The sequence below is a fragment of the Seriola lalandi genome, unplaced genomic scaffold, assembly GCF_002814215.2.
Source record: "Seriola lalandi dorsalis isolate HSWRI2012SDOR001 ecotype SW California unplaced genomic scaffold, Sedor1 jcf7180002054901, whole genome shotgun sequence".
In the NCBI taxonomy this organism is placed as follows: Eukaryota; Metazoa; Chordata; class Actinopteri; order Carangiformes; family Carangidae; genus Seriola; species Seriola lalandi.
This window is the reverse complement of record NW_019525453.1, coordinates 7,297,808-7,314,179: the sequence shown is the minus strand read 5'-3', so window position 1 is coordinate 7,314,179 and position 16,372 is coordinate 7,297,808. Positions and strand designations below refer to the sequence as shown.

Genomic DNA, 16,372 nt, shown 5'->3' with positions numbered 1-16,372 from the left:
TCACAACACCTGATTTTTATTTGTGTTCTCCAGCCCATATAAAATGTGATCATCGTAATGTCAGGTTTCTTGTTTCAGGGCATGAAAGATTGGTTGATACAGTGACATCATCCACATTACAGACCTGGCTGAGTCTCTTGATATTTTTCATAAGTTTTTAATTATATTTCTGTAGTTTTGCCCAGCACTCCTCAGTTAGTCAACTTAAGAAATACAGGGATACACGGCCTTGACACACACAGCTTTACAAGAGAGCCCATTAGAATAAGAAATACGAGCAGTTTGTTTAGATACAGTGAATGTGGTGTCAGTCAACTTGATTCCTGGGTGATAAAAAAAATAATAAAATCTGCACATAATGACTTTGGAAGGACATTTTATTGTTGTTAAACAATATGTAATTCCTGTCAGTTATTTCCAGTGTGTCACTAACACATGGACATAACTCTGTTCTTGGGTAAATCAGTTTTGAGGTTTTTGTCGTCATTGTCGAGTTATTTGACTATTTCTGTCGATTGCTCATTAACAGCACTTGGAATGACAATGCTGAGTTCACGCTGCATTTTAACCCACTAAACATTTGTTTCGCTTTGAAAGACGGTAACCTAAATAACAATACCGATATATATATATTTTAATTGCTTCAAGCTTCCATGATCAGGTGACTCCTATCCAGTTAGGGACTTCATTATTTGTAAATGTCATGATGTTTGTGCAATATTTCATTCCATTTTATCACTTCTGACATGTATGTATGTTGTTCTGCATTTCCCATGTGTACTTGCATGGTGACGCACACAGGCTTGCTCCATTAGATGCCATTGTAAGCTTGGAGTTTCCCTCTTTTCATACGTTTGTCCAGTTCAAAGTCTACTCATCATCTTTTGTGTGGCAGTTTTGGACATTAGCATTGTGTTGTGAGCTTCATGATCTTTTCAAAAGAATTACTTAATGTGAAATCACAAGTCACAACAGCTGGAGCTACTACAGAGGATTGTATTGAGATTGTGAAGTGTTGTTTTACTCAGGCTGTTCTCACTGTTGCAACAGCAAAATATGTGACACTAATTAGGGGAAAACTACCCACATATCTCCTGGTATTTTCACCAAGTCCAAAGCTTTATGTTCTACTCATGTTATTTCCAAAATGTAGCCAAAAATTTGCACGTTTAAAAGGGATTAGAAACTTTGCAGCATGGAAATTCTAGCTCCTCACAAACAAGTCCTTTCAGTCTGAGCACCTTCTGTCAACTTAGTTGGCTACTCATGCCAGCCGGGGACAATGTTTGAAAATGTGGCGACACAAAAAGACAAAAGATTTTAACAATCAAGTGTCATGTCACAAATATTCAGTTTTTTATCATAATCCACAAAATTATTTAAAGTCCTATGGAAAATTGCTGTAAGTTATTAACAGGCTCCATAAAAGTGATCATTCGCTACGTCTGCACTCTGCCTGTGTAAAGAAAAGGATAAAAGGACCACAAGTGTAAAAACTGATCATTTTCAGAGCTGATACGGCAGGTGGATGTCCAACCACTCCAAGCCAAAGTGTTATGACACTAAGCATGGACAAAACATAAACCAAAAACAGGTCCTCTGGATGGTGTGTTTGAATGTGGCTGAGCTGTAACTAGAATTTCACAAAGCAATAAAAACATCAGTGACCCTGAACATTCAGTGAATGTCTTTTTATCGCCGAGGTCGAGAGCTGTCAGATGTTCATCGGTGGACCGGTATTATGAGGAATATGACACTGATTCTCTGATCGACGTTCAATGAATTTCATGGTAGAAAAACTCCATCGCAGGTTCAGTTAGTCTGGCGGTTTAGACCTACTTTCAGTCTCACCAAACTCCATAAAAGAATCGCAAACATTTGAATTTGTAGAGCAAAACTAACAGGACATTCGAAGAGAGAAATGTAAATCGAATCTTGGTCTGGATACATCCTCACTGTCCTGACAAAAAGTTTGATCAGTCAACATAAGTGAATAGAGCTGTGTAGGTAGAACGCGGACGGACTCTGATTCTGCAAATAAGTCAGGCTTTACACAGCTTTATAGTGAGTTTCAGCTCATTGTTTAGCTTTCTGGACCCACAACTTTACTGTTCTGATTCACCCTCATCGTTTCATGGCGTGGTTTTCGGCCGCAGCAGGCAGCTGTTTCCAGAGAAAATGCCCTAAAAACCCACTGTATGCTATCTGCTCAGCAGCAAACAGCAGCCAGGCTCAGTGAGACACTAGCTGGTGAACACAGCTGAGAATTAAACAGCTAAATAGCCAGATATTTTTGGTGGAGATCAAAGACGGAGCTAAAACTGAATGAATATTGGACTTCTATTCATCAGGTGGCTGGAAACACAACTCCAAATGAATAACATTGTTGAGCTTACGATATGATCATGATATGTTATTTTTTTAGTTTACCAATACATACAATATACCTGATAAAAACCTACGCGGCGATGGGGCCTGCAAATAAGCTACAGATAGAGACTGTCCTCCTGCACCAGCAGCTTGTTATGACCCACTTAGATTTTATTGTTAGGTGTAAGTGGTCGTAGTCGTATGAGGAAGTCAGGTGGCGTAGTGTAGAGAGCAACAGAGTCTGTATTAGGGGGTCAGGGTGGCTGGATGGATAGACAAAACAAGGGACTTTGACACAGGAAGCCACTGTTCATTTCCTGTTTGAAACTGAATGTCAACGTTGTTTCTTTTCTTCATGGCCAGTTCACAAACTCAACCTTAACCACGACGACGAAGGTCCTCTAATCTTAAGGATGTGTTTTATCTATGATACTTTTCTGAACCTAACCAAACAGTTTTTACTGCCTAAAACTAACCACACCACGACTGTTCTGCAACCTAAACTGTGTTTTATTATTGTTACCATCGTGGCAAAGGTCCCGTACACCAGCCTATCACCAGGCTCCTATGGGTCATATCCAAGAGTAGGGACAAACAAGTAAAATTGAGGGTATAATGGGAGCGTAGCAAAACCTAACTGAGTAGTAAAACTATACTTTAACTGTTTTTATTGCATTTCATAGATAAAGATTTTTTTTCAGCCCTTGCTTCCAAAAAAAATGACCAGGTTCACCTTTGAGCACGACAGTGCTGTTACTTTATAGTTACAGGCATACAGCAAATACATACAAAGACTTTACACTGGAGTGAATCAACAGAAACAATACTTTAGGCAATATATTAATATATTCACATAGAACACTGCTGCATGCTGGGACTGCTGATTTACAGAAGGCCTGTGTACCTGGAAGAAATGAAGAGATGACGAAATAGTTTCACATGAACGGCTGCAGCATCCGTCACACACAAACACACACACTCTCAAATGATTGTTTCACGATACTTAAAAGGACCTTTGTTGGCTATATCGAATGATTCCTTTATTATTGAACTTCTTTACGTAATCATTATTATTATTATTATTATTATTATTATCATTACTATTTAATAAAAAACACCAAAAACTTGTGAAATTAATCAAGTAACTAAATATTGTTTGTGCTCACATTGTTTGTCTCTATGCAATGAACTCTAAATCATCCAGAAAATATTAAAGACACGTTACTTATTTCGGTCAAAGACAATTTACATGAAGGAATTGATCATTACATAAGGAGGAAGTTTGGGTTAAAAAGTGTTGGCACGAAGGTGTTACGGGCCTGTCAATAATTGAACAATGATCACTTTATAATCGAACTGTACGTGTATGAAAATGTTTGTTCCTACTCAGCCGGTTGCCTAACAGCGAACGAATGTGCCAGTGATTAAAAAGCATGAATGAAACGGCTCCTACTGATCCACAAATGCGAGCACATCTTTTAGTCAAAGGCAGAGGGACGAAAGAAAATATCTGCCAGCAGGAAAATTCATTGGTTTTGGTCTTTTCAGAGGATTTGTTGATAAATAAAAGATAATGCCAGCATTATCATTTAAGACTAATCTTAATGACTAATACTAATCTAGAACTAATCCCAATTATTATCAAATCCCAAAAAATGAGTAGCCACCGGCTGAATTTTCTTCATCTTTCTGTGTTGATTTGGTCCTTGTAAGTATAGAAATATTGATGTATCCTGTGCGTACATACACACTAACAAACTACTATTTGACAGGTGTGTGTGTGTATGTATATGTGTGTGTTTGTGTGTGTCTCCACTGCTCTCTGCTCCCTTGACTTATATCACACCAGTTGTCCCAGTGGAGCAGGATCCACCTCGCACTAAATGCTCCCTTTATTAAGTTCATAGGCCTGGCTTGAACACTGCACAGGGGGGCTGTGTGTGTGTGTGTGTGTGTGTGTGTGTAGAGTTGAAGAGCAGTTGTCGTTGACAGCTGCAGGGGAGCAGGCGAGAAAGAGTCAAGTGGCTTCAAATAGCCGTCGTTCTCCTCATTCATCAGAAGGACCCCTCCTCTCTCTCTCTCTCTCTCTCTCTCTCTCTCTCTCTCAGCAGCCATTGGTGTGAGGTTTATATTTCTCTTGTTGACACAGCCATGGAGATGTGTGTTTTTTTTTTTTTTGTTTTTTTTTTTAAATATCTGCTTTCACCATAAATTGTCCAGGACAGAGCGGGTTAGCACGGTCCGGTCCTCTCGGCAGCGTTAAGCGTAGAGATGTGGTGGCGCTGGTTGCTCCAGTTAGCATCATGTTGCTGCTGAGGTGGGCGTCCTCTCATCAACATATTCATCCTCATTGTATCAGCGGCAGGTTAAAGGCTCTGTTCACCCAGTTTGGCCCATTAAACAGTTTTACACTGACCTAAAATTGATGATATTAAAAAATGATATTCAACAAAGGAAATGGTTTGTTTTTTCAGCAGTGTTTTTGTCAAATGTGCATTTCCCAATCAAAAAAAACAAAAAAACACCTGAGGTTATTGAGGCTATTTCTTTATATATACATATACATATATATATATATATATATATATATATATATATATACATATATATATATATTTGGGACACAGTTGGCTGTTCTCATAACTGTGACATCCGTTATCTTTGTGTAATATAATGACCGAGGAATATGATAAAACAGGTGTCAACATTGCACAGTGAGGATGTTTCGTTTCTGATTTACAGGTCAAAAGATGTAAAAGATGTAAAGTTAAAACGTTACGTACAACCTGCAAGTTCTGCAGGTTGTAGCTGTCGTAGCTCCGCCCCCAGCCCTTCACCTACATCCTCGTGGTCTCAGCTAGTGCAGGAATCAGGAGCTTGCTAACCTGTGACTCAGCCACAGCAACGCCTTCCAGCAGCTAAAGCTAGCTTGAAGCCTCGTAGACCTGAAGCAGTTCAGTTATTCATTGACAGCCGTGATCTCCCAGCTCTGACCATGGCTCTCTGTGATTGGATAGGAGGCAGAGGCTCAATCCCTGCACCGCTGCTGTTCAATAGGTCGGGGTTAAAAAACAAAAAAGTCACATACTGTAGCTTTAAATTAGGGCTGCAACTAACAATTTTCCGTATCTATTAATCAATCTATTATTTTTCAGTTGAATTCTGTGTATAAACTTTAAAAAATAAAATAAAATAAAATAGGGGAAAATGTCAGATGAGCCAACGGTGACATTGTTTTGTATGACCAACAGTCCCAAAAGTATTGAATCATATAAAACAGAGGGAGAAAAATCAATCATGTTTGAGAAGCTTCAAGCAGCAAATTTTTAGTGTCTGATAAACGACTTAAAAAATGAACTGATTATCAAAATGATTGTCTGTCAACTTTCTACCCAGCACTAAATTTAAGTGTCTATTTCCGCTCACAGTCCGGACCTCCAACATGAAATATAAATAGAAAATAATACATTTTAACATAGTGGTCAAGACATTATTTGACTCGCAAAAATCACCAAACCGTGTTGTCAGTGTAACATCTTAATTACAACTGTGTCCCAATTCCATACTACATATTAATAGGGTAGGGCACCACTGTATGTAGAAATTGCAATAGTACAATGTGAACGAAACTTAATGTTAAGAACGTTCTGTACTGACAGGAATGGAAGCAGTACAGTACGCACCTCGATGGATGTTGGTCAAACTGCAAACACTTAAAACTATTCTGTGTTTTTTCTTCTTTTAAAGACCTTCCTGGAGCTGTGTCTCCAGTCTATTTAAAAAATTTTTGCAGCTGTCAGCAGCTCCCCCGCTTCACTTGTGCACTGCATTGTGGGGCAACTGCACAGTCATAAATCAAGAGGATTCAGCGTACAGAGTTTATTAACCTGCTTAGAGTTTGTACATCGTATGGAATTGGGACACAAAAGTAGTTTGTAGCTGGTTGCTTGAAAAACCTGTGAAATCATGACTTGAATATATTTTGATGTCACTTGAAAACCCATGCAAAACTGTTAAACGTTTACTGTGCCATAACATAACGACCAAGGGATCCATGTAAACCGTGTGTATGTGAAGTGTTTGGACTCCTCCGTCTGCCAGATTCTCGCTGTGCAGCCTCCTCAACACCAACATGGCCTTTCCTCCAGCCATAACACACTCCCAGTGTCTGCAGCCCAGTTGTCCCAGTGAGGCAAGTCCTGCCAAGTCCTTCAAGCGCTCGTCTTTGGAGTTTGACAACACAACATGTGTCTCTGTCCGTCTGTCCCCAGACTTTTTCCAGTTTAGGAATGTTGTCCCTGCCTGTTACAGAAGCACAAAGAGTCTCTGAGTCTTTGTCCACATCCGTCAAGATCAGATCAGATTCTCTCACTCCTCTCTGCGAGTCCAATTTTCTTTTTTTGTTTTTTTTTGTTTCCACGCAATCGCTTTTGTATCCGCACTGCCAGCGTTCAGCTCAGCAGGGCTGCGCTGCTGCTGCTGCTGCCGCTGCTGCTGCTGCTGCTGCACAGTCCACCGTAACACAGAGCTGCAAGTAGACCAGAAGCCGTTACAGCACAAAACTGCCGTCAGGTTTCTCTGTCAGTCATCCCATAACAGCAGCACAGCAACAGAGTAGAGCAGGGGTGGAGGATAGGAAGAGGCTACAGCTAAAGTAGGAGAGAGAAGGGCTGTGTGCGTGTGTGTGAGTGTGTGTGTGTGTGTATTTGTGTGTGTGTGTGTGTGTGGTATGAGGAGTCTCTAAAACCAATACAAATCCTTGCTCTTATCCTGTGCCTGTAGACCTGAGAGTAGGAAAGAAAGGAGGAAAAGGAAAGAGAAGGCAGTGGAGGAAGAGGCAAGAATAGAGAGATTAGAATAAGAAGCACAAATGTCTTGTTGATAAAAGCAGGAGGAATTGCCCGAGGCGGAGAGGGGATGAAAGCAGGACCGCAAGAGAAAAGGAAGTTGACAGCTGGTGTTAAGGTGCTGATTGACAGTCAGTTTGTTGCTTCAAACCACTTGTGGTAAGTTGATCTGAGGCAGAGAAGTAGAGCTTTTATTCAATTGTGCTTCTCACACTGAAGCTGTTACTTTCTCACGTGGCCACACTAAATGAATAATGGTGATTTTCCTTTAATCTGATTCTGTGAGTCGCAGACAAAGAACTTTTTTTTTTTTTTTTTTTTTTAAATTCCAGCCAAATACTACAACAGCTCATTTTATTTGATCAGTTCTCTGAATGATTGTGCTTTTTGACAGGAGGGTTGCCAAGTTCAAAGTCAGCCCAAACAAGTGAGAAAGTTCCAGTGTGTGTCAATGTGGAACAGAGAAAATCTGTTAAAAACAATTGAACAATTCTAGCCTTTTAAAATCAATTAACGCATCCCTGTTGTAAGTTCAACCCGTCAATCCCATAATCACAGATTTCCATTCTTTCATCCTGCTTGATCACAATTTAAATTAAATCTAAATCTCTCCAGTCACTGACACTCCATAGATATGCCTGTTCTCTATCTTATAATATCAGTAACCGGCATCACCCAGTCGCTGTGAGAAACACATGATCAAACGTCGACGGAAACTTATACTACAGTATGTCTGCTGCTGTTCTAGACTTTCCAATACTCTCTAAGGCAAAAGAAACTGACACATATCAGATACTTTATGTGGATTAACACCTTGAGTTACCATAGTGCTACCTGGGTTTGAGTGGAGCAGCTCTCACCAAGAGTAAATCTACTGGAGGCTCCAAACGTCCAGGGTACACTGGGAATGGTTGCAAGGCATCGGAACAGCTACACCTGCTCAGTGCTGGATTCACAACTAAGACGGGTTTATTTCAGAATCTTTCAACTCTTCTCTCCTAGATCAGAGTTTCTAATCCTGTCATTTCGTGACCCCGTTTAAAGCCGAGCAACACCAACTTGCGACCCCTTGTAAAAAGGTCAGAACATCCGGTCCACGCTGAGCTGAGCTGTGAGCGCTTCAGGCAAAAAGGGATTTGAATCATTTTTGGATTCATTTGACCAGGTAAAAAAAAATTCACCAAATTTACTTTGCAACCCTACAACAGCCTCTCAGGTGCTATGTTGCTATCCAACAGTCCTGTAAGCTGTCAACTAACTGTTAGTTTAGACCAAACCCCTTCCTCTTCCTTCCTCAAATTTGTGATTTTAGTTTTTATAAATAAAATTGACTTGATCTGAAAAATTGACAATACCTGTGTCCATGTTGAGTCCAATTTCTGCTCCGGCTCCAGTGAAGGCCCCACTCCAGCTCGCCCCCGTCCCTGACTCCCCCTTCCCCCTGAGCTCACAGGGTGAGGTGCTGGGCCCCGGTACCGAGCTGCCGGACGTCAGCCGGTGGTGAGGCCTCACTGACGGCACCAGCAGCGAGCCGTAGCGCGGGTCGAACGCCGTGCCGTACATCTCGTGAACCCCCGGGCGTGAGTATGCCGAGCTCTGGGTGCCTATAGCGCCCCCTAGCGAGTAAGGGTGGTGGTGATGGTGGTGGTGGTGGTGGGACGGGTGCCAGGTGTCCGGGCTGGGCTGGTGTAGGTGGCTATGCAGGGAGGCGGAGGAGTACGGGTCCCCGGGGAAGGAGAGCTCTGTGTGGGAAGCCGACAGAGCGCTGCCCAGTGTGGAGGAGACCGACGGCTGGTAGGAGCTGTTCCAGAAGGAAGGAGGGAAACTTCGCTGGCTCATCGGGAATGATCCGTCTGAGGACACAGAAATCCACACCTTCACTTTACACAGTAAGATCGTTTACTTTCCATGAAAACCTAAAGTGACTAATTGCAGCACATTCAAGTTAAAAGCCTGAGTTTGAAGTTCATCCTTGACTTTGGGGGAAAAAGCAGTTTGACAGGAATTAACAAGAAATTCTAATAACAATGTCCACCTACTTACTACCTGATCCCTCATTTTAAAACTGTTTAAATGTTTTATTCATCTCTAATTTTACAGAACTAATCTGCAAAAATTCTAATAATCAATTCATCGTTTGAAACAAACAGCAAAAGTTCCAGATATTTGCAGTTTTTGACTGTGGGTCAAAAAACAAACAGTTTGAAGACGTCACCTTGGAGATCTGGGAAATTCAGATGACAATTTTTGAGATTACAATTTCCTGACATTTTATGGACAAAACAATTAGCTGATTATCTGATTATTGAATAATAAAACTAACCCTTAGTTGAGAGTCACTTGAACACAACGCGAGACACAGTATCACTAAAAGGAATGTGAAAAAATATAAGTCATAGGAAATCATTTTAACTGTGCTATGAGTTTAAATTATTCCAAGAACAGTTGCTAAAAAAAAATATGCAGCAATCCAAAAATATGTCACGCCTCTCCAAGATGAATGATTCCTATTTTTAAATAATTTAAGTCACTTCAAATAATAAAATTTTTTAATTTGTGGAAAATAATAATAGCAGCGGCGTGTCGTAGAGACAAGCAAGGTGAGCAGGGCTCGACCAGTTAAAACTGAAAATAAAAAATCAGTTAGAATGATACAGAAGTCTGAGTGATGTCTCTCCTTACAACAGATGTAAGGAGAGACATCACTTCCACTGTGCTGTCCCGTTTTTGTCCCGTAAACGATCTGATATTGCCTGTTTGCCTCCATGTTGTACTTTACTGCCCTCTTGTGGCAGCAATGTATTGTCTCTGGAAGCTAGCGTGACTACCTGCCGTTTTATCTCCAGTTTCTGTCGTTTTCTCGGGGGTGCCCGTTGCACATTGACTGATCAGAGAGGGGAGCAGCATTTCTTGGACGTTTGCACATTTTACATAAAAATGTTATTTAAACCAACTCACTCACTTTTTTTTTCTACTTTATATTGCAATAAAAAAAAAAAAAAAACAAGGCCAGCAGTGAAACTGCCAACTGAGTGTCAAACAAGATACACCTCCTCTCCCTTTTCTGTTACATGGCTGGTAACATATAAAATACAACAGTGCTTACAAAAAGGAAGAAAGGCTGAGGGTCATAAAACACTATTCTCCAGCAGGAACAGAATGACAAGATACAAGACCAAAAAGATATATCAGATGATACATATTATTCATTTCTGCCAAAATAATCAAACTAATCTAAGGATTAAGATTATATTTTTACTTTATTGTTATTGTTCACCTATTTGTAGAATTGATAGTTATTACAAATGTCGTCTATGGGAAAAACTCAACCTCATCTTTTCCTTCTGACACATTTTGGTTGGATGTCCACCTTTTTTTCCCCACAGTATTCAGAGGTTTTCTGGTTTCAGAGTTTTGGTATTGCCAAATTAAATCTAAATCCTGTTTCAGAGGTTGATCTTCACTGGTATGAAGACACTGAATAGCAGCACAGAATTGGAAACATCAGCCTCAGTCTGAAAAGTGAAACTGTGTTACTTTTGACTGAAATGAATAAATACAGCCTTCGCTGGTTGTTGCACTGTAAGTAGTCTTCCTTTTTATATTTTTTATCTTTGCATGAGAATATTTAATCAAGTGTCACCAGGCAGAAATCTTATGAGAAACCAAGATAAAGCTAGTGGATCCTGGGAAATGATGTTTGCTACAAACAGCCTCAGTCTGTCAGTCAGAAAAAAAGAAACAAAGCACAGGAACAATAGAATAAAAAATTAAAACCTTAAAGGAGGAAGTTAATATCTTACAATGGTCACAATGCTGTGTAGAGGCATTTCCACACTGACGGACATGCAATTAGAGACAACAAACACACACACACACAGACAAAGACACACACACCTCTTACGGCCTTGTGGCTGCTTGAGGCAGGGTATGCAGTCGTCTGGCTGAGCGCTCGGCTGAAGTGCTCGTCTACCACGGCGCTGATGTCGCCCTGGAAGTAAGTGAAGAGGACGCAGCGGGAGCTCAGGTACTCGGCTCCCGGCGGCAGCTCCTTGTCCTCCTCTTTGATCGCCGGGGGCCCCAGGGGGCCGAGCCGGCTGCCGCTGTCCTGGGGATCTTGCATTTTGGAATACAAGGCCAGTTTCTGGGGAGGATATACAGATGTGCATAGGTTAAGAGAAGTGACTGTATTTGTCACATTCATTTTTTCATAGCTGCATTGATTTTAGGTGTTTGCAGAGACTGTGACATCGAAACCTCATAAAAATGAATCTATAGAATTTACTTTTCTGAACACTCTCGTGGGAGACTGACAAATAATATAAAAGCATATGGCACAATGAGTTTAATACTTAAACATCAACCCAAAGGTGTGCTTTTTATTGGACAATAACAAAAATAATGCTTTGCTCACAATAAAACTAATTTGATGGATTTGACTTAATGATGAACTATTAATCACTATGTCACTACACTGATATATTAACATGTAAAACACTGTGGTCACGTTCAAACCTTGTAACTTTGTAGGTTTTTCAGTCATTGTGTGCAGCAGTATAGTGACTGGTGCAAACTGTTTCACTGCTTAAATTACTGATATGATATAAATCATTGAAGATTTAAGATCATATTATATTATATCAAAACAAGACAAATGCATGTAATAAACTATATATAACAAACTATATAAAATAATTGATTAAATAAACAAAACAATTGAAATGTTTATTATCTAATGTGGTGGATAGCATGAGCTGACTGCTGATCCTCGGGCTGTTCAGGTGACAAAGTGAGTTTTGGCACTATGTGAAATATGCCTGAATGTTGACTGAGAGGTTTTAAGAGAGTGAAAAAAAGCCCTTTAACAGGTCGCAAAGGCCTCCCAAAAACCTGCTGCAGTCCAGCTACTGACGCTCACAGGCATGCAGTCCTCTAACACGCACTAATGTGACAGTAAAAAGTGGAATTAAAAGGTCTATGGTTCTTTAATATTTGGCCACTAATGCGACAATGAATGTAAAAAAATAAAAATAAAAATAATAACATGCCAAACAGTGTGAGATACATTTAAATTTTCAAATCTTAAACTAGATGCTTAGTTCAACATTGTAAAATTAGAGAAGGGAATAAATCTTTAAGCGAATTAATACTTGTTGCGGTTGTGCTAGATATTAAAATAAACCAGGAGACTCTATAAATATCCAGAATACAAATCAGCTTTAAACAAACTCTATAAACTCTTAAAACTAAACAGGCTGTGGGTGTGATTGTATATGACACATGAAATCCATCAATTTCGACTTGAATTCAGCTCAAAAGAGTTTCTAATATTCATTTACTTTTCTAAAATTAGCCTAAAGGGACGGGACAGACAAACTGTTCAACAACAACACTCTTATTTAACATGGAGGAATTATATTAATATCCATACAAATGCAAACTAAGCGAACCGAAGACCCAAAAGAAAGTTGAACATTCGCTTTAAGCTTTTACGCACCAACCTATCTACCAACAACCTCCCTGCGAGTGGCGCGTTCACACGGTCCATGCTTTGCGTTTTATAGGGTTTTAAGTGTTGAACAACTGGCTGTTTAACACATGTTTAGATATAAAGAGGATACAAAGTGGTGTTAAGGGCTGTAGGAGTTAAATAATTAAAATACAATATCATTAGCTGCTGGTTGTTTGGATAATAGCTGCGTAATCTCCTGAATTTACATGGATTGAAGTTTTGACGGGTTCTGAGGACTTTAAAACCTAAACGTTAAAGTTTCCTGTACATTGAATCTGATAATAAAGTCTTTGGTGTGGAGATAAGTAGTGTTTATGAAGCATATATGACCCATACCTGGTGGTGATAGGGGCTGTAGGAGCTGAAATAAGGCTGAGGACCAAACACTTGGTACATCACATCCAGGCAGCTCATGGCGAAGAAATCACGAAGAAGAACCAAGCGTCATTGAGAGAGCAGGTCTGTTCAGACGCAGAGGAAACAGCACTAATCCGGGCCGTGGAGAGTCCCTCTCTCTCTCTCTCTCTCTATCGCTCTCTTTCTCTCTCTTTCTCTCTCTCTCTCTCGCTCTCTCTGCTGCGCCGCTCTGCGCCCTTTACGCACTGCACTGCGGCCGGGCGCAACGGAGGGAACCCCCTTCAGCCTGTTCCTCCTCCTCCCTTCACTACCCCTCCTCCTCCTCCTCCTCCTCCCTTCACACCCAACCCTCCTTCCCACCAATCAGAAGCCGAACTCTACCTCTGCCTTAAGGGACTTAAGAAAAACATTACAAGAACAGCGGCTTTGAAGCCAAATATCTGATTTTAATGAGCCACACATTTTATATTTTCTGCGACTTTTACATGAGTGATCTGCCTTCGCAATTCTGTATTTAACTATATTTCAGTGTGCAGCCATGCTGAGCTGCATATGTTCTTATTTTCAGTTTTTATTAGAGGTGTTTGTCATGTTGCAATTAACTCAGCAACAGTAAAGGTTCATCTAGTTTATTCTTTACCTTGGGAACAAGAGTGTAGTCAGATAATCTTAACTTAAAGGTTCACTTATTATCTTTCCAGCAGGAGCTTTTGACCACATCTACAGTGAGACCATTTGCCACACAAGCTCAATCTAATATAATTCAAGATAATCCATGAACATCAGACGTGGCTCCACTTGTGCAGTTTGTGTTTTTGTTCCTTGCAAAAGTCAATTCAACCCTTCATTAAGTAAGGTTGAGATATTTGTCAAACTCCTTCATCCATTTTCTTAATATCTTATTTCTTTTCAAGGTTGTGGCCGAGAAAAAGTTTGCGCAGCTGAATTTTCCGTCGTGTTTAAAGCCACAGTAAAGAATGTAACAACTGCCACTTGCTGCTAATTGAACGAGTAAACAAATCAAACCGACCAATGAGTGGAATGTAATGCTATGAATTCCCACAATCCCTCAGTGGCCTCCCAAATTCTGGAGGTCAAAGGTCAAATAGTTTGTTCCCGGTTTGGTGCTGTTAGGAGAGGTAGAGTAAGAAGATAAAGTGGTAAGTAAAGTTTTAAAATTAGTCTTATAGTAATGATAGATAGATAGATAGATAGATAGATAGATAGATAGATAGATTTAATTATTATCATTAAATTACACATCTGTATTGTTTCCAGGCAGGAAGAGCATGAAAAATAAAGCTGTAATAATGTTTTTTACTTTTTTCACACAGATTTTAAAATTACATATTTATTCAGTGAAACTTATAATTACTTTTTACATGAATTTTTTAAAATATTATTTAGTGGGAGTGTAAAATTGTTTTTCATTGAGATTTATTTAAAATAATCTTTCTTCTTTTTTTTAATATTAGGATATTCAGTATACAATGATCTTTTTTATAACTAATAGTATCTCAAATATATTGAATTACATCTGGTGACTTTGTCCAGCTTTATCTCATTTTCCTCTCATTTTTCATATCTTATATTTCAGCTGTAGGCTTATAATAACAGGTGGAAATGAAATCTGAGTTTATGGTAGTTTCCTCAAATTACATCAATATAATGTCAGTGCTATATAATGTCAGCCTACACTGATTTACAGCATATATTAACCTATTATTCTCAGTCTGTGTGCTCCGTCCACAGGTTTTAAAGATCAAGGCGACAAATCGAACACTTTCGCCTTGTGATGCATTAAATTTTCATGCACTCTCACAACACAAACACCACATTCAACAGCAGCAGTTCAGCACTTGCCAACTCTAACGAAACGTTTGATTACATCCTGAGTGAAAAAAAAAAAAACTGAGAAATTTCTGATCAGTTGCACCAATTTATTTAGGCTGAGTTGTTTACATGAAAATCTGGTCCCTAGAAAAATTAAGTCTCCAACTGACAAATCGTTATGAACTCCGACTGCAACTGAGCAAAATGATCTTATTTTTTTTCCATGAAAAATCTTCCCTTTTAATAATCTGTCACATTTTTTAATGATATCAAAATATTCCCATGATGTGTTTGTTAGTTTGTTAGTTAGTTAGTTTGTTTGTTTGTGGGGAGCAAAGGAGAAAAAGTTTGGTCTGATCCATTTATTATGGCTGTATATCTTTTCCTACATGTTACTTTAATGATCTCAGACGTGAAGTTTTCCTGCACTGACCACATGAGCGTCCAGATTCACTTTTAATGAGTAAAATGTGGAGTGAGAAACTGCTGTAAAAGAGCACACAGGTACACACAAGTACATTCATATAACCATTATGTGATCACCATGGATTTGTCCCCCTTGTACTAATAACCTTTTGTACTGATTTTTGAAATTCTGGTACTGTCCTTTCGGCTGACCCCCACCCTCCCTTCCCAACAACCAGCACACCTGTTCCCACCACAATTGGCACAGAGAAGCTATTAAAACCCAAAATATCTCCCATTGTAGTACAGCTCAGCTCATCTCACAGGCACTATTCAACCATCGCTCTGTGTGTATTATGGAACAGCCCCCCCCCCATCCCCAAATATCACCCCCACCAACACCACCCCCAAGGTTCATTGAGGAATTTTCAATCAGGAATTTAAGGCATCCACTGCACTGTCAGTCACAGGTTTGATGGATTTGAGAGAAGGTTACTGGAAGAATCGGGTGCCCGATGTTCTTCGTATGAAAAGGAGAAGGTAATTCAATTACCCAGTTTCACTGTGGGGGTCAATACAGTTTTTCTTGATTCTGGTTCGACTCAGAGCTGCTTTTTAAAGAGGACAGTCCAAGTCAAGTAACAAGTCTTGACAGAAAGTTCTAAGTCCTTCAGGTCTGATTTATGTATTTTTTTCAGGATTTTACCAGGTCAAGATTTGAGACATGACTGTTGAAGCCAAACTCATGAAAAAAAAACAAACAAACAACATATTACATTCAAATGACACAGACGTCTAAAGGCAGTTGTAATTATGATGGGAGCAAATGAGGAAGTCCGGTGGGACGTTGGACTGGATGAAGGAGGCAACAAAACATCAGCATTTAAGTTGGAAGATCTGTTTCCTGTCAACGTTGTTTCCTTTTAACTGTGACAGCTATCGTTCTGTAGCTTTAACCATGTGTTTATAATTATAACCATGACGACAAAGCTCATGTAACCTTAACAACGTAGTCATTTTGACCCAAGCGATGATTCTTTCCCTGACT

At 39.7% G+C, this 16,372-nt stretch overlaps 1 protein-coding gene across 2 annotated transcripts; it reads right to left on the bottom strand.

Moving 5' to 3' along the window:
• Positions 1–3,098: 3,098 nt before the first annotated feature.
• Positions 3,099–13,329, bottom strand: vgll2a (vestigial-like family member 2a). 2 transcript variants are annotated; one of them, XM_023429927.2, is made up of 4 exons: positions 13,066–13,329; positions 11,115–11,361; positions 8,573–9,070; positions 3,099–6,898 (listed from the first exon to the last, which is right to left on the bottom strand). In XM_023429927.2, exons 1-4 carry the CDS (start codon positions 13,141–13,143, stop codon positions 6,822–6,824), a joined length of 900 nt encoding a protein of 299 aa, XP_023285695.1. In that variant the 5' UTR covers positions 13,144–13,329; the 3' UTR covers positions 3,099–6,821. The 2 variants fall into 2 exon arrangements, with proteins under 2 accessions (XP_023285695.1, XP_023285696.1); XM_023429928.2 differs by having other exon boundaries at positions 6,811–7,154.
• Between the last annotated feature and the right edge of the window lie 3,043 nt (positions 13,330–16,372).